This window comes from Cutaneotrichosporon cavernicola (assembly GCF_030864355.1).
Source record: "Cutaneotrichosporon cavernicola HIS019 DNA, chromosome: 4".
Taxonomy (NCBI): domain Eukaryota; kingdom Fungi; phylum Basidiomycota; class Tremellomycetes; order Trichosporonales; family Trichosporonaceae; genus Cutaneotrichosporon; species Cutaneotrichosporon cavernicola.
In genome coordinates, this window is record NC_083396.1 from 1,088,206 (window position 1) to 1,107,953 (window position 19,748).

At 57.0% G+C, this 19,748-nt stretch overlaps 8 protein-coding genes across 8 annotated transcripts; 5 read left to right on the plus strand and 3 right to left on the minus strand.

Annotated features, from left to right (window-relative positions):
* Positions 1 to 1,703: 1,703 nt before the first annotated feature.
* On the plus strand, positions 1,704 to 3,474 carry VPS17 (uncharacterized protein; the record flags this gene model as incomplete). The annotated part of the gene is made up of 4 exons (XM_060600253.1): positions 1,704 to 1,985; positions 2,021 to 2,123; positions 2,156 to 2,209; positions 2,243 to 3,474. The coding sequence occupies 4 exons, from the start codon at positions 1,704 to 1,706 to the stop codon at positions 3,472 to 3,474; spliced, it is 1,671 nt and encodes a 556-aa protein (XP_060456865.1).
* Positions 3,475 to 3,670: 196 nt separating this feature from the next.
* On the plus strand, positions 3,671 to 6,542 carry CcaverHIS019_0404210 (uncharacterized protein; the record flags this gene model as incomplete). Its single annotated transcript, XM_060600254.1, has 9 exons — positions 3,671 to 4,140; positions 4,259 to 4,514; positions 4,555 to 5,064; positions 5,133 to 5,476; positions 5,510 to 5,639; positions 5,675 to 5,737; positions 5,790 to 6,219; positions 6,269 to 6,411; positions 6,447 to 6,542. 9 exons carry the CDS (start codon positions 3,671 to 3,673, stop codon positions 6,540 to 6,542), a joined length of 2,442 nt encoding a protein of 813 aa, XP_060456866.1.
* Positions 6,543 to 8,086: 1,544 nt separating this feature from the next.
* On the plus strand, positions 8,087 to 9,925 carry CcaverHIS019_0404220 (uncharacterized protein; the record flags this gene model as incomplete). The annotated part of the gene is made up of 6 exons (XM_060600255.1): positions 8,087 to 8,458; positions 8,494 to 8,579; positions 8,880 to 8,982; positions 9,015 to 9,527; positions 9,573 to 9,698; positions 9,734 to 9,925. The coding sequence occupies 6 exons, from the start codon at positions 8,087 to 8,089 to the stop codon at positions 9,923 to 9,925; spliced, it is 1,392 nt and encodes a 463-aa protein (XP_060456867.1).
* Positions 9,926 to 10,398: 473 nt separating this feature from the next.
* On the minus strand, positions 10,399 to 11,909 carry DBR1 (uncharacterized protein; the record flags this gene model as incomplete). Its single annotated transcript, XM_060600257.1, has 4 exons — positions 10,399 to 10,403; positions 10,628 to 10,982; positions 11,013 to 11,408; positions 11,448 to 11,909. 4 exons carry the CDS (start codon positions 11,907 to 11,909, stop codon positions 10,399 to 10,401), a joined length of 1,218 nt encoding a protein of 405 aa, XP_060456868.1.
* Positions 11,910 to 12,740: 831 nt separating this feature from the next.
* CcaverHIS019_0404240 (uncharacterized protein) lies at positions 12,741 to 13,236 on the minus strand (the record flags this gene model as incomplete). The annotated part of the gene is made up of 3 exons (XM_060600258.1): positions 12,741 to 12,869; positions 13,004 to 13,012; positions 13,102 to 13,236. 3 exons carry the CDS (start codon positions 13,234 to 13,236, stop codon positions 12,741 to 12,743), a joined length of 273 nt encoding a protein of 90 aa, XP_060456869.1.
* Positions 13,237 to 13,421: 185 nt separating this feature from the next.
* On the plus strand, positions 13,422 to 13,907 carry HHF1 (uncharacterized protein; the record flags this gene model as incomplete). Its single annotated transcript, XM_060600259.1, has 4 exons — positions 13,422 to 13,440; positions 13,477 to 13,491; positions 13,542 to 13,678; positions 13,782 to 13,907. 4 exons carry the CDS (start codon positions 13,422 to 13,424, stop codon positions 13,905 to 13,907), a joined length of 297 nt encoding a protein of 98 aa, XP_060456870.1.
* A 591-nt stretch (positions 13,908 to 14,498) lies between these two features.
* On the plus strand, positions 14,499 to 16,864 carry CcaverHIS019_0404260 (uncharacterized protein; the record flags this gene model as incomplete). Its single annotated transcript, XM_060600260.1, has 7 exons — positions 14,499 to 15,049; positions 15,079 to 15,315; positions 15,352 to 15,617; positions 15,655 to 15,676; positions 15,715 to 15,755; positions 15,787 to 16,364; positions 16,436 to 16,864. The coding sequence occupies 7 exons, from the start codon at positions 14,499 to 14,501 to the stop codon at positions 16,862 to 16,864; spliced, it is 2,124 nt and encodes a 707-aa protein (XP_060456871.1).
* Positions 16,865 to 16,993: 129 nt separating this feature from the next.
* Positions 16,994 to 18,898, minus strand: CcaverHIS019_0404270 (uncharacterized protein; the record flags this gene model as incomplete). The annotated part of the gene is made up of 2 exons (XM_060600261.1): positions 16,994 to 18,541; positions 18,584 to 18,898. 2 exons carry the CDS (start codon positions 18,896 to 18,898, stop codon positions 16,994 to 16,996), a joined length of 1,863 nt encoding a protein of 620 aa, XP_060456872.1.
* Between the last annotated feature and the right edge of the window lie 850 nt (positions 18,899 to 19,748).

Below are 19,748 nucleotides of genomic sequence, written 5' to 3' on the forward strand. Positions count from 1 at the left end.
CCCGTGTCCAGTCTCGAAGCGCGTCAAGTGCCTTTAATGAACAAGATTGCTTCCCCACGTTGAGCCCCGCGCTCCTCTCAACGTCCCCGTGTCGTTCTGACCCGCGTCTGCTGCATTGAACGCTGTCAATGTGAATCATGTTGGGAGGCTGGGAGTGGGGCCGGTGCCTTGGGTCTGGAGCCGGCGGCAACGGGTGATCAATGCGGGGTGGCTTGGGTGTGGTGGGCCTGTAAAGTTGAGAGACATTGTCTTGGCATTCAAGCCAACATGGGATGGGAAAGCTAGCAAGCACCTGTTCGGGCTAGGAAGGAGTCGCACATCGAATCCTTCCGGACCGGATCTTACGAGCCGTAGCAATGATCTACACTCGCTTCAAATAACGTTCAGTCGTTTCCCAAGGCCCAGAAGCACAGACCTCAGACTTCCGTAACCCCCCCCCCGTGGTGGGGGGGGGGTTTGGGTTCTGCTGATCCCAGGAGTGGTGTAGAGGCACGAGAGAAACATCCGTACATCCGTACGTTGGTACCCGGAATATTGGAAGATGAGTTTTGTTTCGGTGTGTTGATGTGAAACAATGTGGTGGCAAGTGGGGACGATCCGACGATCCGACGACGATCGTCGAGGAACGGGGCTCATGAGAACGATCGGATCGGCAGATGGGGCGCCACAAGGCAGATGGGGCGCCACTACTGATGGGCGTTCTCGCACGAGCAGATGGAGCAGACAATGCACCATAGTCACCATGGTTGACCCGAGCTTGAGGTCGTGACCAGTGACCGTCAGACCTCTGATCCCTCAACCAAGCAATAAAGCCGACAGTCCTTGGGGCGCAACATGTCTTGCAGTAGCAACACGCCACAGTGTGACAGGGGAACGACGCCCACTGTGGCATGGGGCAGGGCGATTCTTCGTGTGCTTCGTGTGCCGTTGTCACAGACCCAAGAATGTGTGTGGCGGAGGGGAGAGAGACCCGGGAGACAAGGGGAGTCCGAGGTGGGGGAGGGAGGCTTCAAAGGCACAGGGTGGGAAGTAGGCGAAATGTGCCAGACGCAGTCGGGCCACGGGCCGATACAAGGACAGATTCGAGGAGGCTTACGCGGGTACGTGGGCAAAGGGAGGAAACGTTTTGCCCATCTAAAGGATACACACGTCGCTAAGCTGGGTAGCCTGCAGATTAGAGATGGTCCTGAAGAGGCAATTGCAACCTCTCCTCCTCGGGTGTTTGTGGTTCTGTACTTGGCTTGGGAGACGCCACGTGGTTGTCGAGTTGCCAGTTGAACATCTGACCGAGCCCGGTAATGCAACGTGGCCGAGTTCAGCTTGCACTACTGTAGTGGAGACAGCGCTTGGAAACCCGTTATCTGACACAGGACGCGTCGTGCGTCCCTCCATCCTCCTTTTAGTAAATCGCTGGCTCATGATACAAAAAGGAGGTGCCCCCACTCAGAATCGAACTGAGGGCTAGAGATTATGAGACTCACGTGTTACCATTACACCATAGGGGCTGATTAAAAGTCGTGTTTTCAGGCACGTTACATCACGTGACAATTCTATATTACGTAACATGAATGGACGTCACTGTGCGCTTCATTGTCATCTCTCCAACCAACACGCCAACATCAACCTTCTGTGTTCGCGACGGCTTGTGCTCAACACCCAGACACCTCTCCCCGTCCTTATCCTCCTTGCCACCGCACACCACAATGGACCCGCTTGCAGACGACGTCAATCAAGGCTGGGCTTCCGAAGCACCGCCAGCGCTCTCTTCGCCACCCGTCCAGTCTCCCTCTCGCGCCCCACAGCAACAGCAAACATCACCATCAACATTCATTCGTGATCCCCAAGTCTACGGTGACCCAGGCCACGCTCTCATGAATCCTCCAGCAGAGCACAATCCAAAGCAGAGTCCCCATCCCTACCTCCGCCTCCGCATTGCAGGTCTTGAACGGAACCGAAAGGACCTACTCGTCCGCTTCGATGCCAGCGTGAGTGGGCTTGGAGACGCGTCGCTGACGTCAAGACCAACCTCCCTAACTTTCGCACATCCCTGTATCGCAACCTTCAACGGTCCTATGTCGAGTTCCAGCGCTTCGCAGAGCAACTTCAGCTTTGCTGTCCGCAGAGTGAGCACCACCTATGCTAATGCTGACCCTAGCCATCATCCCCGCCCTTCCCCTTCCCCACACTTCCGCAGCAACTGACGAGGAAGGTGAGCACACCCTTCCATCACGGCTAATCTCAGACGACCGGCTCGTTAGGATAATCCTCCAGCGCTGGTTCAGCCGCGTGGCGGACGACCCTCAGTTGCAGAAGGAGGACGAGCTACGCAGCTTCATCGAGTCTGACTTTGGCTATAACCCGATCCCCCCACCCTCAGCACGCAAGCAGTCGACGGGTGGAGCGGCGACCTCGGTCCTGACCGCTGCCCTGTCCAAAGTCGTGCGCCGCGGGCCGTTGGACGAGGATGACGAGATCATGAGTGCGCGCACGACTCTGGAGCGCCTGGAACCCGCGTGGGCTGCAGCGGCGAACAGCATCGGCAATCTCAGCAAGGCACGCAAGGCCCTTGCCTCTGCTCAGGCTGAAGTTGGTGCCAAACTCATAGGTCTCGCGACCGATGAGTCGGACATGAACCTCGCGACTGCCGAGCGTAAGATGGGCCGAGCGTACGAGCAAATGAGCGGGATGGCGGTGCAGCAGATCACGAGCGACAACGTCATCCTCAACGATTCTCTCGCATACCAGTCGTCTAATGCCAGGGCAGGCCGCGACGCCCTCGCACAGCGCACCCAGATCCTGGAAGACTCGCACAGTTCGACCAAGACGGCGATCACCAAGCGTCGCAACGTCGAGCGAATGAAGGGTAGCTCCAACATCAATCCTCAAAAGGTCGACGACGCGATTAGTGAGATGGAAGAGGCGAACGCAATCGAGGACCGCCTCACTTCGAACCTCAACGCCATCTCTGCACATCTTCACACCGCTCTCCGCACACACTCACGTAACGCGCACGAGGACGTCGCCTTCAGTCTTCTCGAGCATGCGCGCATGAACATCATCTTCAATCGCTCTGTCCTCCGCGAGCTGGAAGCGCTCAAGCCAGACCTTGCGCGCGTCACCGCTCCCATTCTCGCCAACCCTGGCACCCCTACGACGCCCACAAGCGCTGGTCCCCTGACGTCTCCGCCTGTGCAGCACGCGACGCCGACCCAAGCCGCCTTCGCCCCGGCGCCGAGGCAACCAGGCATGTCCCAGTCCATGTATGTCCCTGCGCCCGTTGAACCCGGTCCTCGATCCCATTCGGCGGGAGTCCGGCCTTCAACTCCGTCCACGCCAGGCCCAGTCGACCCTCTGGGAGGCGCTCCTATGGCTCAGAGCATGTACGGTGCGCCTGGCCATCGGCCTCCTCAACGACGACAGGGACGCGCTCTCGACGAGCGCAAAGCAGCCAAGCTTCTGGCAGGTGGATTCTGAGCGGATCCGAGATTGTCGGACTGTGCGTTATCGAGTCGTTAACGAGTTAGTTTGGAGGAGAGGATAGCATGCATAGCTTATCGGATGTAACGTGGCAGTGGCAAAACTGAGGTATGGTACGTCATCTTCCACCCTCCTATAAAGTCTAGATTCGTGTGTGGTTCATTGGATCGTTGTTCTCTTTCGTACTCTCCGCATGGCCGTCATCGAACTCGATTCTCTCGAGTCTTCGGGCGCAGGCCCCAGCCCCTCAACATTGCGATATCGTCGGCAGAGTGCGCATGACAGGCCTCCTGGTGACGCTGAGCGCCACCCTCCTTCAACGCCTCCTTCGACGCTGGCAGTGGCGACCGGTCTCGGCCTCCTCACGACCTTCACTCTCCCACCAAAATATGACCACCTTTCTATCATCTCCCGTCTGTGGCTACAGAGCCGCGTCATCGATCCTCCCCCCAGCACCTCGGAGGATAAGGATCAAGTTGAGTTCGCGTCGGCCGGACAAGCGCGCAGGATCTCCTGGCGCAACTTGAAGATCGGGGTGGATATTTTTCGTCTCCTTGGCCCTCGGACTGCAGGGCTTATCCTCCACTACCGCAACGTGCTGGCACTCCCATCCTTCGTATATCTCGTTTCGGTGGTTGTGGACGGCGTTCTGCCTACTGCTGCGTGAGTCTGCTTATTTCGTCTGCCTTCTTCCTCCACTCTTGTTCGAGCCTAGCGCCTCCTTGCCTCCGTCCCTTCCTCTTTCTACCGTACCTCGCTCCATTCATCCCGCTGACTTTAGCCTCTGGGCGTCAGGCCAGATGCTCGACCTCGTCGAGAAGAGCTTTGCAGGCTCGCCGGCGACGTGGGCGACGGCTTTGCGCATCGCAGCGATGACTATCAGCTTCGAAGTGCTCAACTACATGTCCAGCGACGTGTTTAACTCATGCTACGACTTTTTACGCTCGTTCACCCAGTACCACCTGGAGCGCCTGCACATGAGCGCAGTGCTCAACCACACCGTGGCCATCCAAGAGGACGAGACGTTCATGGCAGTCGTGAGTGTGATCTTACCATCAATAGTGCAGCTGACACCAGGTGTGCGAAGCCGGTGTTTTCGCTGGGGTCGACAGCATGCACGGGATCGAGTGTCCTCCGCACGACGCGTGGTGGATGGTTAGCTCAGTGGGCGAGCTGGTATCCACAAGCATTGAGCTTGGCCTGCAGACAGCACTCGTTTTCGGCACACTGCGGACAGCGATGCAGGGATCGAGCTTCTCTGTCGGCAACTCGATCCTCATCGGCCTCTCCCTTGCACCTTTGTGCTTCAGCATACTCTCTGACAAGTTGACTGATTGGTTCCCTCCTTACTGGCTCCGTGACCCGGTGGGCGACTTCGCTGCCGAGAGGGAACTGTCGACCTATCGCGAGTTTGTGGATGGACAACACCGCGAGGAGCTCATCCTCTTCAATCTCAAACCCTACATCCTTCAGCGGTGGGACAAGCTCAGCAAAGCCCCACAGGGCATGTCATGGAACTACGACTCGTCGTTCTGGATCCAGTTGAGCCGCCTCGCCGTCAGCGAGCTCATTACAAACGCGTTCTACGTGAGTCAACGGTACTTACTCGGTGCAGGGGATGTTACGACGACCTCTCAGAAGTGAGCTGACAGCAGGTGCTGCTGGCAGTCCGCGCCATTCCATCAACATTGACGCTGGGTGCAATTCACCTCCACCGCTCGAGCGCGGAGCAAATGCATTCTACCATTCGACGCTTCAAGTGGAAACTCGACGTCACCTGGCAGCTGCCGTACTTCCTCGCGGCCATGTTCGCATCGCAGGAGGGTCCAATCAAGCGCGGCCCGCAGCTTAACTACGAGCGACATCGACGGCCCGGAGGGATGCGGCTTGAGGCCCGTGACCTAGGCCTGACGTACGATGGCACCACGCCAACCCTGCGCGACATCAACATTACCGTGGAGCCTGGAGAGTCGCTCGCTGTCGTCGGCTTCAACGGAAGGTGAAAGACTGTCGCAGCTGGAGCTAACATCAGTGGCAAGACGACGCTCGTACGTGCACTTCTCGGCCTCCACAGCCACTCTGGCACACTTCTCATCAATGACATTCCATTTGAGGATTTCGATACTGCGACCCTACATTTCCGCATGTCGTGTCTCTTCCAGGTAAGGGACTGGATGTCTCAAGCTTACCATTCCAGGACTACGACCGCTACAACCTCCCGGTGAGGCAGAACGTGGGCTTTGGCAATACAGACAAGATGGTGGGTATTGATATGCCTGAGGAATCTGACCTTGACCCACTGACACCTTCAGGAGAACGATGAGGCCCTCAATAGTGCACTGGAGCGAGGCGGTGCCTCTACTGTCGTGCAGGGAATTGGGGGTCTGGATCGATGGCTCTCCTCTTTTAGCGCTCGACGTCATGGTCACGGGTCCAACAAGATGGATGGCGGTGCACTGGCTACGCCATTGGCTGCCAACAGTGGCGCTGCGACACCCGCAGCCGATACCAACACTGACTCGAAAGTGATCTCTGCAATCGATTCGAACGGTGCCGTGGTGGTGTCAACGTCTGCCTCACAGACAGACGGCCCTGTGGCGTCCGAGTCTAATGGCGATTCCAACAGTGACAATCCCGCGATGCTGAGTGGTGGCCAGTGGCAGCGGATTGCGCTAGCGCGTGCTTTCCTGCGGCATGGTGAAACAGATCTGATAGTCCTGGACGAGCCATCGGCATCTCTCGGTGTGTTTCTGCGTTTGCCATTCCTCAGGGATATCAATTGACGTCACAGACGCGCGTACGGAAAAGGAGCTATTTGACACAGTACACTCACTGACCAAGCGTGGTGAGAACGGCCGCACGACCTGCATCTTCATCTCGCATCGATTCGCCACTGTGAAGAAGGCATCTAAAATTGCATTTGTCGAGGAAGGGGTGAGTGATGCAAGGTGTGACTCGCTAATATCCAGAGGATAGTCGAACACGGAACCCACGCCGAGCTCATGGAATTTGGTGGACGATACGCCGAAATGTACAATATCCAGAAGTCGGCGTTTGACGATTAGGGTCATTAGATCAAGGCCCATTCAACTTGCATGTACAGATCTAGAGATTGGAATCTGTAATTGTATGCTTGCGAGGAATGAGGGAGGGGGCCCGACCCCAATATCAGTGGTTATCCCTTTGTCTCAGCTCGCACCGCCACTGATTTGAATACTAGCCACTGAGCACGTGAGCAACTGGTCTCAAACTCTCAAGCCGAGTTTACCGTTGACTGTCAAAAGCATCTTTAAACATCTGAGATAGGGAGGAGGTCGTAAAACCAAAACACTCTTTGTCCGTTGAGCCGTTGACAGACCTGAAAACCCAGCAATGACCGACCCATCTTACCTTCCTTCTCCCACTGTCCCATTCACTACTTGTGGATCACTGTTCGTTTTCTTGTACCATGGGTCAAGACAAAGACCTTGACGTCGACAACAGTGTTGCGGCCGCAAACCTCATTCCCCCCATCAGGCCGGACATGACAAGGCCCCCTTCCGCCGTTCGCCAAGACAACCATGTCTCTCCGACTGCGTCACAGCTGAACGCTAGGCCTGAACTCGTCCAGCCCGAAGCAGATGATACACTCCCAGATCTCGCTGTTGTAACACCGCGTCTCATTTTGACACCTCCATCAACCCCCGCTACTGTCTCACAGAACATTGGAGAGGAGACAGAAGCCCCTCGGGTCAATGCTGACAATAATTCACTTGTCAACGCCACCGAAGCGTCAGAGTCGGCGACCAAGGGCTACTACCTTCTCCCCGGAACTTACCCTGGAACCACGCTTTGGGCACCCGACACGAGCGGAATGAGCAATGGCAAGAGAAATGGCAAATCGTCCAAACCCAGTAACCCTCGGCCTGCTTTACCGCACGAACCCAAGCTGCGCTTCTCATCTATCGTCCTGGACCCCAAATACGATGACTACCCAGTGCTCACTCGCATGTGGCTGTCTGTCCGTGATTCCAACGATACCGAGCGATGGATCACATACCACAATCTCACAATCATGCTTGACTTTGCGTGCTGGGCTCTCCCTCATGCGTGGGTCTGGCTCTCCGCCAATCAGCGCGCCATGTATTTGGTCCTTTCCCATCTCTCTCGGATGATCTTACTCGGTCTGGGAGGTGCTCTGCGGTGGGTAACGTTTGAGACTTTGCCTAACCTTAGATCCTGGGGCCAATACGCCCTTCTGCGAGCCCTCGAAGAGCAACGGGTGTCCTGGGGCCTCCTTCCTTTGGTTGTATGCAACGCGCTTCAGTCCGTACAACAAGCCCTTGGCCAGCGGTATTCAGCTGATCATGACGAGCTGGACGTGAGTCATGTCTTTTCAAAACCAGCACTGATTCAGACTTTGCTGGACGAGTCGTCACGAAGTGTCATGTTCAACATCCATCTCCGACTTAGCGTTCCTCAAAGCAACGACCCACTTGTCACAAAGCTGCTGAGAGACACTGAGTCCTACACGGCCTTCAGATTTAAGGGCAGATTTAAGCACACTAAAGGACGGACCGCCACTGGTATCCTCCAAGATAGCACCACTCTCCTCAAGGATATGATCGACATGTTCTCCCGGCTTTACCTTGTGGCCATCCTGCTCTTCACTGGGAAGGGAACTCCCGTCCTCGCCAGCTTTTGCATTCTCCTGGTCCGATACTTTGTTACTAGGTCCTCGACGGCCACAAACCGAAGCCTCAAGCAGAGAATTGAGCGCAGAGACATCGACAAGGAACGTCAGGCCCTCTTCGATATCGCCGGGTCTTCTGTGTACCGTCAAGAGTCCAACCTTTTCCAAATCGGACGCCACCTGGGCCCGACCTGGGAGGCCCTGTCTGAAAAGGCAAAGGCGCTAAGCGTTCCGATCCCTCTCAACTGGCGCGACGGGCTCGCCATGACTTTAAACTCTCTGCTGACAATGGGTCCAACAATTATGAAGGTGAATGACCCAACAATGTGCCGCTAACACTGCAGCTTGCTATCGTTGTCAAGCCGTCCGTCGGTATGCGTCTTAGCTCTATCAAGATAACGGACGACGCTACAGACTGGATCTCGATAAGGTTCGCGTTCGGGTTGACACACCAACGTAGGTGCCTGATTAACCTCCTGCAAGGTGGGTGCTCGGCACTTGCGTATTGCGCCGCTATAGATCTCCTCCAGCCACAAGCGGGTTGCGAGCTAATTGATTACGATGCCTATCGTCGCGGCGTTGGTATGCGCATCGAGGCGAAAAGCCTGAACTTCACCTACGGAGGGTGCGACGCCCCCACGTTACACGACATCAACCTCGATATCGAGCCAGGGGCCACTCTGGCGATCGTCGGGTAGGGTCCGCTACGTAATGAAAGCTAATGACTTAGCTTCAATGGCTCAGGCAAGACGACACTCTTACGTCTACTTCTGGGCCTAATGGGAATGGAGGGCACGGCTGGTGTCCTCCAGATCAATGGACTCCCCGTCGACGTGAGCTTCTGAAGGTGCATGCTAACGACAAGCAATACAAGGCATCGACTCTGTTCAACCGCATGAGCTGCTGTTTCCAGGAGCATGCCAAGTTCCCAGAGTCATTACGCTTCAACCTTGGCGTTGGGGACATTGACCGGTTCGACAATGACGATGCCCTTGTGTCTGCAGCCAAGACAGGCGGCATCGAGTACTTACAAGAGGAGCTCGGTGGTTTAGACCGCCAGCTCAACCCCACAGACGTACGGGACATGGACGGGAAGGACAGAAACGAGGGTAAAGAGAACAAGGGCGAAGACGAGAGCGGCAAGACTGCAGAGGTCAACAAGGAAGACGAGACTAAGGAAACCAACGAGAAGGAGGATGACAAGAAGAAGAAGAAGAAGAAGAAGGAGGATCTCAGGAAACGGTCCGCAGCTTCTCTCAGCCGCGGGCAGTGGCAGCGCATTGCCATTGGTCGCGCGTTCCTTAAGACCGAGATTAACGGTGGTGTTGACCTTTGCGTGTACGACGAGCCAACGGCCAGCCTCGACCCAGTCGCCGAGGTGAGTTGTTTGGTTACTCTGTGAGAACCCCTTGGCTTACCGCAGCACGACCTGATGGAACGCATCTCGTCACTTTCCAGAGCGGCTCGGAGGCGCATCACGACCATCTTTGTATCTCATCGTCTTGCCAGCGTCCGCCGTGCTGACCAGATCGCCTTCATGGAGAAGGGGGTGAGTTATGAGGGTTGACATGCAGTTGACACCAGCGTATTGTGGAGTTGGGAACGCATGCGGAGCTCCTCGCCCTCAAGGGCAAGTACTACCAGTTCTGGGAGCTCCAGAGCAAGGCGTACCAGGACGACAGTGGCAGCGCCGACGGTCATGAGCCTGCGACCGAAAAGCCAACTGGCGACAAGCGTCTTGCGGACGCCGGCTTTGTCAAGCCTAGTGAGGTGTAAGATGGACGTGCATGTTACAGAGTTCCTCGAGTACAGTATGTAGAGTAGTGTCGTAGTGATGAAGAAGCGATTGCAGAAGTGCCTGCGGATTAGGCATGTTGGGTGAATATTTGGGAGTATATCATAGGACGGAACAACAAGCCTAGTTGGCTGACTGACTGTAAGGCAGAGAGGGGTATCCCGAAGACTAACTGGACGACTGTACTTGATGTTGCCCTGCCTCGACGCTGTGGCGTTCCCAAGCCTCTCCCGACTTGAGCACCATCTTCCCATCTTCCGATCTTCCATCTTGCCTTGACAACACTCAACGCGTCAACCTCAGCGACGACGACGGGCAACTCAGGCATCGCGGCATCACTTTTTCATATTTGGAAAGGAACAAGACCAGACATGCTGATCGAGACTAGGCGTACGGAACAGGTGCGCTGGACGAAAAGCTGCGCCAAGGGCCCGGGTACCGTATCCGCAGAGTATTACGCTACGAGCTATGGATGCGTTTCAACAGGTGGGGCTAGAGACTGAGGGAGAATCTGGGGTGGCCTTAGGAAAGAGCGTCCCCAGAGCTCGGGCTGCCACCTCTTGCTTCCGAACCTCCATTTCACCCACCTCTCGCACCCCGACTCCCACCTCTCGCACCCCGATTCCCATTCGATCCGCCTCTCCCCCGCCCAATATTCGAGTCATTCGGCCTGGCGGCCGTACGTGGAGCGGGGTTGGTGAGGTCTTGGATACCGAGAAAAGCGCAAAACGCCGTGGTTTGGGGATTGGTATAGTGCGCCTCGGGAATACCGTCACCCTCGGCCGGCGCAGTTTTGACAAACACCTGGACGTTTGAGACCTCGGCCGAGTTATCCAGTGACGAGAGTGCGGCCTCGATTCGTGCATTGACGTCCGCTGGAAGGGTTGATGGCGGAAGTGCAGACGCACCGTCGGGGAGTATAGGCGGGTTGTGGGCTCGCGGGAAGGGGTGCGTCGCCTTGGTGATGGCCAGCCAGGCGCGGTCAAAGGTGAGAGTGGGAGGCGACTTGTCTGAGGGGGCAGGAATGTCGAGTACCTCCTGTCAGCTGGAAACTGCACCCTAGCTCACCTGCCACCAATCCTTCTTTCCGGGGAGGGGCTTGGAAAGTGCAAGAAAGCGGGTGGCTCGCTGGTTGGTTGGGCCGGGCTTGATTGAACCCCTTGGGTGGATGGCGTGCGCATCTAACCATTCCTTGGGCGTGGGGTCACTAGGATAGTGTGGTTCCGAGACGGTGGGATTGGCGGCGTGAACTTTAACCGCGGGGAACTTGACATGCATGTGTGCCGCGAACCAGTAGCGCGCTCGGATGGCGTTTAGGACGCGCGTGAGTGGAGGCGCACCGAAAGTACCTGTATCGATCGAGGACCGGAAACGCGGCATGGCGCTGACTAGCGCTTTGCCGTCGCCGTACTTTGTGATGTCGACTGGCCAGTCGTGTGAAAGGAAGATATCGACAGGTGGGAGCTGGTGTGAGTATATGAGCGCTGTCAATCAACGACTCACAAGACGGAGGCGCTCCTCATTCCACTGCCGGAGGTGGTAGACGGAGCGCAGGCTGCCTCCCTTGAGAGGCGCGCGTTCAAAGTGTCCCCGTCCAAACGAATTCTGGTTGTAGATTCCACTCGCGCCGGCAATACGCAGCCCGTTGACAATCACACTCCCCGCGACACCCAAGTAGTAGATGTTATGCGCGAGCCAGCCGCCATAGAACAGCTCGCACATGTAGTTGCTGGCCTCGTGATTCCCGCCCACGACAATTGTGAGTGGAATGTCACGTGGTTCCGCATAGTAGTGGTGGAATGAGCCAAGAGTGCGATACTTTTCCGGGACATGGCATGAGTCGAGGTCGGCCTCGTTGCGGAATCCCTGGAAGTCGCCGCAGCATAAGACGAGGTCGACTGGCGGAAGGGTTTGGTACATCTCGCTGAGGGAGCCGTGGAGGCACCCAACGATGGCGATACGCATTTCGTGTCTTGAGCAAGTTGGTAATTGGGATGGAAGAGAGGTGGCAAGGGAGATTCAGACTGCAATTTATGCCGACTTGGGTAGGCTTGGGCTCGAACTTGTTCCCCGAGTTTACCGGACCCGTAATTACTCGAGTCATGAAAAGTGACGAGGGAGGTGTCTAATACTCCCCAAGCTAGTTGCACAGACCTTCTCGGCGAGGAATGGAGCTGGAGCTACGCAATATGACCTTGACATACCCAAGTTCATACTTGACAACTAACACCCACAGGCTGGCCCAAACGGTTCCGGCAAGTCGGCGTTGTTCAAGGTCCTTCTGGGTCTCTGCAATCGCCATCATGGTCTTCGAGGCGATTTGCTCATCAACGGCATTCCTATGAGTGAATACGACACAGCCTAGTCGGCAGCCATGGTCATGTTCGACGAGGTGAGTCTTTCAGCGTGTGGGCTAACCGCGAGCCAAGCTCCAACCTGGGGCCCAAGGCTGAGGCAAACCTGTTCAATTCGTTGCTCAGTCTTTCGCAGGTCGCAGCCCGAGGATGGCCGCCCTGTCACGACAATCTACGCCTCGCATCGCATGCAGACCGCGAGACGCGCAGAGACACTGGCGGCAGAGGTGGGCGAGAAGAGTGGCAGGGTCACTGCCAATAGAAGAATAGTCAGTACCGCTGTTTCGCGTAAGCAATGAGATGAATTGTCTGTCACATGCAGCGTCAGTATCCTGGGAGCCAGCCAGCCAACCTCCACGGTCTCTGCTCGCCAGCGCGCACCGGACAGGCGCAGATCCGGCGGTCGAGCGGATGTCTATGCATGGTAATGTGTGCTACACGCCTACTTGCGGCCAGCGAGGAGGCGGCGGATCGTCTTGGTCTGCGATGGCGTCGTGTACGCCGTCTTGCCGAGGCGGCCGATCCGCACTCCAGAGAACCCGGTGTTGAGGTGCTGCTTACCAGCCTGGCCCTGGGGTCAGCGTTATCCGGCAGTGCAACAGGGCGTAGGTTTGGCCATCCCTCGGTCGCGACCTCCATCCCGAGAATCCGTTCATCAAACAGACGCTGGTCGGGGATACGCAGACCGCAAAGAAGCATACGCACGCGCTTGTACTGTTGTCAGCGGTGTCCATGGGCCCTAGCACAGCCGCCTCTAATCCACTCATGGGCTCTGGCACAATGGCCTCTACCCCACAACTCACGGCACCACCGCCAGTAAGACGGAACCGCTTCTTGGCCCCCGAATGCGACTTGAGGAGCTGCGCCACTGCCGTACTTGAGAACGCGCGCGGTGCGCCAATACGCGCAAACAACGGCCTAGCGAGCGTCGACAGCATGGTGGAGTGTACATCGGGTTGGATTGTTGCATGTCGCCGGAAAAGAAGGGAGGAGGGACGGAAGCAAATGGGTGGAGGCCTCACATCCCGTATCTCGGTCTCACTCTCTCACTCTCTCCACCTCTCTACTACTCAACCAATTCCAACCTATCGTACGTATCTCAACTGTGATGACCTGACACCAGATGTCTGGACGCGGCAAGGGTACGCATAGCATACGCCTTGAGTAGCTGATACCAGGCGGCAAGGGCCTCGGTAAGGGCGGCGCGAAGCGTCACCGCAAGGTTCTGCGCGACAACATTCAGTGAGTCGACCCGTGTGCGATCCGCTCACACACTGGGGTATCACAAAGCCCGCTATTCGCCGTCTCGCGCGCCGTGGTGGCGTCAAGCGTATCTCGGGGCTTATCTACGAGGAGACGCGTGGTGTTCTCAAGATCTTCGTGAGTGTCTCCATGGTGCCCTTCCTTGCTATACCAACCGACCCACCTTCTCCCCCTTCACCAACTGCAGCTCTTGTCCATCCCGATTGCAGCCTCACACCAGCTCGAGAACGTCATCCGCGACTCGGTCACGTACACCGAGCACGCCAAGCGCAAGACGGTCACGTCGCTCGACGTCGTGTACGCCCTCAAGCGCCAGGGCCGCACGCTCTACGGCTTCGGCGCCTAAACCCCTTTTCTTGGCTGGAACCCTGCCACACTTCGCGTTTGCTAGTCCGTTGTAAGCCGCCATGTAAATGAGTGGGCTCTGAGGATGCGCATGAGGGAGACGTTGGCTGGCCGAAGGCAGCCTGGGATGGGCTTGGTTGTAGATGGAGCCGAGGCAACCTGGCCTCGAACCGACCGCACGATTGACGCCCCGACAAGGAGGCTGGATATCCAGTGGAGGAGAGATGACAGGAGGCCCACCGCGCCTGGTGAACTGGTCGACGTCGTCTGTGCATGCTGGATTGCGGGGAAACAAACGGGTGGATTGGCGTTCAGGTCGTTGGATTCTTCGTTCACCGCTCCCACGCTCGGCGTCACCGAGAACACCAAGTTTCATATATAGTCTGGGCGCATGTTGTCTTGCCCCCAACTGCAGCCGCCCATTTTAGCAGTGGGACTTAGCAGTGGGACTGGGTGCACCCGCGCAAAGCCGAAGCTTGCCAATCAGATGATGATGGCTTATCCACAATCCCGAGTTGATGCCCACTTGGCCGCCCTGGCAGCCTTCGCCACCCATTCCCAAGTTGGAGCAACAATGCCGTGCATCAACAACATGGACGACGAGCCGCCCGCGAAACGCGCCCGTGTTCGACAGGCATGCCAGGCATGTCGAGACGCAAAGTTACGCTGCGACCTTGGCGATCCCGGAGAACCCAAGGACCCGCCATGTCAGCGATGTTCGCGATCAGGTCGAGAGTGCCGTTTCGTCGGTAGTCACCTGCACCACAAGCCGCGCAAGATGACGTACCGGGTCCGGGACGAGGGGTCTTTGGGGTTACGCCGGGACGAGGGGTCTTTGGGGTTACGCTACTCGCTCCCCGCTGAGCCGGCGCAATACACTCGGCGGCCCAGCTTGCCAAGCCCCGACCCGGGGAGCTCGGAGGCGTCGCGCCCAGCACGGAGCCCATATCGGTCAGGAATCAACCTCGAAGCAACAATCGAGACGCCTGCCGACGCGTTGCGCGTCCTCGTCGCTGCAGCAGACGAGGAGACATCGCAGTATACTGCTGTGCCGACGCATCGGGATGGCAAGATCTGGAACCAGTGGGAGCCTGTTCGCGACGGTCTCCTGACTACCGAAGAGGCTCGTACTCTCCTCGCATTGTGAGTTTCCGTTGTTCCCGCTCACCCAGCTACGCAGTTCACCTGGGCCCACTACATCCCGTGGTGCCCACCGTGTTGTTGCAAACGAAACAGTTCACAGAGCTGCTAGACGAGCCGATCTTGCTCGCGGCCATCTGTCTCGCCGCAAGCCGTTTCTGTGATCTCGGCCCGTCATATGTCTCGACTGAGCCGCTGCGTTCGCGCGTCATTCAAGGCCGCCTGGTCGAGTGGCTCATGTCCCGCCTAGGTTACCTGACCATGGGAGAGTGAGTCTATCCTATCCTAGAGGTTGGCTGATCAAGCCCAACGTTCCGAACAATTGGTACGGTCGAGGCACTGCTCGTACTTTCCGAGTGGCCACCACGTGCATTGTTGCTTAAAGACCCGTCGAGAGCGCGGGCATCTACCCTCTCGAGCGCGTGCAAGCTCTTTGACGACTTGGCGTGGACGCTTACGGGACTCGCATTGCGAATTGCCCAGGAACTCTCACTACACGATGAGAAGGGATACAGTAAGGAGAACGAGGAGACTCTGGCCATCACACGGCGTAAGATGAATGCTTGGATCCGTGAGCGCTCAATTGAAATCGAATCAGCTAACCCAAGACTGCCTCGCTGCCGACCGACAGTATGTCGCCACAAAGGATTGACTGATACTGATAACAGCGTCTCGGTCCGTCTCGGACGTGTATCAATGGTACAAGCCAGTACGTATTGGTGTGGTGTTGCTGATTACAGAAATGTCCACAAACTGGTGGGAAACATGGGGCGATCTCGTGTTTGTACATACCGGATCAGACATTTTGCGCGATTTCAGTGACGACTCATGGCGCTCAACGCAGGCTGTCACGGAACTCACACATAATCTCGGATTGGTGCAGGAGCTCATGTACGCGTCGCCGAGTTTGACCAACGACCTGATTCGAACGCGGCAATTCGAGCCTCTGCTACACCGCCTCAAGCCCGAGCTCGACAGTATCCGGCAGTGGCTCATTCCCAGTTGCGGCAGAGAAGCGATCGAGAATGAGAACGAGGCAGTCAAGCTGCGTAATATCCTCATGCGTCTGGAAATCGACTATATCCGACTCTACGCCAATTCGATCAGCATGCGGGCTGCGCATCACCGCCTAGCTCCGCGCCTCCGTGGTTCGTCCGGCACACATCCGCGTGTCTTTGAGAGCTCGGTCCTACGCTGGGCAGAGGCGCCGTTCCTCCTCGAAGCAGTCGAGTCGGGTATCAGTCTCATGCGCGCCGGCATCGACCTGCACCGCCGCCGTGTCCTATGTTTCTGTCCCGGCCGAACCTTTTTACGAATGGTGAGTTCCAAAGCCGCTGATATGGACAAATGAGCCGCTGATATGTACAAATGAGCCGCTGACATGTACAGATGTTCGCATCCGTGTTTCTCATGAAGGCGATGAGCTTTGGCGCTGTCGTGCAGGACGAAGCCGACATGGTCAATCTCCAATACGACCTGATTGATGCTTTGCGCGAGGCAGCTGTGGATGAGGACCATATTGCGCTCCAGCTCGCATCGCTGCTCAGCCGCTTGTTCCCATCTCGACCCAAGGCGCGATCCGAGGGCGTGGAGCCGGTCGAGCAAGAAGACCCGCTGAGTATGCTCAACTTTGATTTTGGTAATGTCGACATGAACCTGTTTGGCGATATTGGTGTCGACGCCGGCAACACGATCGGATATAACCCGAACGGGCTGGTGTCGTTCATTGAGGCCATGCTGGATGGCTCGCAGGTCGATGGCGCTCATGTCGGTGGCTCCCATGTGGATGGGGAAATGTCCTCCGGATATAGAGACTAGTCACCGCCTCAGTGGTGCAACCCCTCAACTGTAGACTCGCTATCAGCCAAACATCCAAACATACTGCATGATCCCTTGTACAAATGAATACACCCCTGCCGTTGCGTATTGAAACCTGCCGCTCTGCATTTAGAGAGAAGCCGCGTTGAGCTTGCTAATGATTTTGGACACCTTGTCGGGCCCAGCCTGTGCGCCGAGGACAATCGAGAGCTGGGTGAGGAACTTGTACTTGTCGTGTGTTTGGTCAAGTGCCTCGGAAAGCTGGAGCCACACTTTCTCGCGGTTAATCTGCTCCTTGGAAAGAAGGATGGGGTCGGCGGCGGGCGGAGTTCCGGCCCGAGGAGCCTCGGCAATGCCACGCTTAACCCACAACTCGACAGCCGGGATCTCGTCCGGCTGCCCGCGAGCAAGCACGATACCGTCCGGGCGCACGATGACGACCTCTCCTGGCTTGGCGCACCAGTCGGCCGCAGCGCCATTGTCCGAGCCCTCAACCAAAGCGAGAACCTTGGTAGGTTCGTGGGGAAGAGCCTTGCGGAGGCGGTCGGCGATAGCGTCGACTTTCTTCTGGTCAAATGGCGCGACGGCATATACGCCGAATGCAGGACCACGGAGAGTGTGAATTGAAGTGACCTTTCCGTCGACGGTGATCTTGCGGTCGTCGAGCGGAGCACCGACTTGCAGACCCTCGTGAGAGGACGCAACAGTCAGAGGCGAACGGAGTGCGTGGGTTGCACTCGACTGGCGAGGGTTGATGAGGTGGTTGAACTCGGGAATGACTGCCGAAACTTGGAGCAGAGCGTCACGAGTAATACGGTATCCGTCCGTGCCGGGGGTCATGATCAGAGTCGACTTGCCTGCGTTGGCAATGTTTTGCTCCCAGGCGTCGTGGCGTTCCTGCGAGTATGCGTGGAGAAGCTTTGGGTCGGCATCGCCGTGAGAAACGGCCGCGAGCATCCATGCGAGCGTGTCGGCATCCTCCATGCCCGAGTTGAGGCCACGGACACCAAAGATAGGCACCATGTGAGCGGCGTCGCCGGCAAAGATGACACGGTCGTGACCGTGGACGAAGGAGGGTAGGGCAAGTGCGAGAGCCTTGTAGAAAGAGTGCCACTCAAGCGTCCATGGTTCCTTGGTGATGGTTCCGTTGTCCTCGAGCCACGAGAGGTGTTTGGTAATACGCTCGATGATGGCCTCACGAGTCGTCTCTTTCTCAGCATCCTCACCCTCGAGGAGTTGGTAGTCGATGCGCCAGATATCGTCGGGCTGCTTGTGCATAATAATCGTGGAGCCGGGGTTGGAAGGTGGGTCAAACCACACACGCCGCTCGGTGGGTAACTTGGACTTCCAGTGGATATCGGCAATAACGTACCGACCTTCATAGGCAGTACCTTTGAGGGTGAGGCCGAGGAGGTCGCGAATGACACTGCGACCGCCGTCTGAAGCAACGACGCGATCGGCGCGCAGGGTGCGTTCACCATCAACCATATCCACAGTCACCGTTACGCCGTTGTCGTCCGCCTCGAGTCCCTTGACCTTTGAACCCCACAGCATGGTGATGTTAGGTTCCTGCACGACCTTGGCCAACTGGATATCCTCATACTCGCACTGCTGGAGGTTGAACATGGGCATGCGGTAATTATGCTCATCCTGTGGCATCTGGAAATTGAGGACTTCCTAGATAATTAGCTGATTCTCCTTCTAGGACAAGTCACTTACCTGGGACTGGTAGTAGCTACGCCCGCCCACCCACCCCAGTGCGCGTTTCTCAACTTGGCTCCCATAGCCTAAACGGTCACAGATCTCGACTGTGTGGCGCGAGTAACAAGTGGCGCGCGAGCCGTACGACGCCGAAGTCCCACTGTCCACCACCGAGACTTTGATACCACGCTGGGCCAAGCCCAGAGCAGTAGCGAGGCCTACTGGGCCAGCACCGACAATGACGACGGGAATGGACTGGCCAGCCGGTGTCGACTCGTAGTGTGCCGCCCCGTAGTCGGTGGGCGTGTAGTAGCGGTCTGCAGTGTTGGTCATGTGGAGAGGAGTGGGGAGTTGTGTATGTTTCAGAACGCGTTTTGCTCGACGTTATTAAGTAGACGGAGCATGGAGCATGGAGCATGTGACGGATGTTCCATGGGGCAACAACAGCCGGAGAAACCAAACCGGCCACATCCGCGGTTAAACCAACCGCGACTCTCCTTATCGCTGTCGCTGGCCGGGGCAGGCCGAGTGGCAATGTGGATGTCGATGTCGATGTCTGGAGTTGTCGTTCTAGTTGGGGGCAAAGTGAATGCATAGCAAGATGGATGTGAGTATTGTGGATGCGGTAGAGAGTGACTTGTGCGGGACATTGCCCAGACTAGAGTCGGCAACGGCGATCAGCGGGGACCCCACACTGCAACGCACAACACATGTCTCATGTCTCACCTTCATCTTCCTCCTTCATCTTGCTCCCCATCCTGACATGGTCGTCATCCGCCTCGCTTCATCCTCACCTCTCCCAAGCTCGAGCCCCCGACCCCTCAAGCTCGTACGAGCATGAAGCAGCGGAACAAGGAGGCGGGCGGATATAGGATTGCGGAGTGCATGTGCCTGAGTGTCGTTTTCCCGAGCGTGGAGACTCTGCCCACCCACGTCGGCCACATCATCTCATTCGCTCACCTTGCCATACTGCTGTATAACAAAAGGGCAGGGCTCTACAAACTCTCCCAGCTCGTAATAGCCAACCCTTCAGTCCGGGCCCACGTGTCCGGATCAACCGTAGTCCTCGAAGCCTCGAAGCCTCGAAGCCTCGAATCTCGGATCCCCGGATGAATCCATCCCGACCACATCTAACATTTCGATCCATCTAACATGTTGTCGAACGCCCAGACGAGATAGTGGC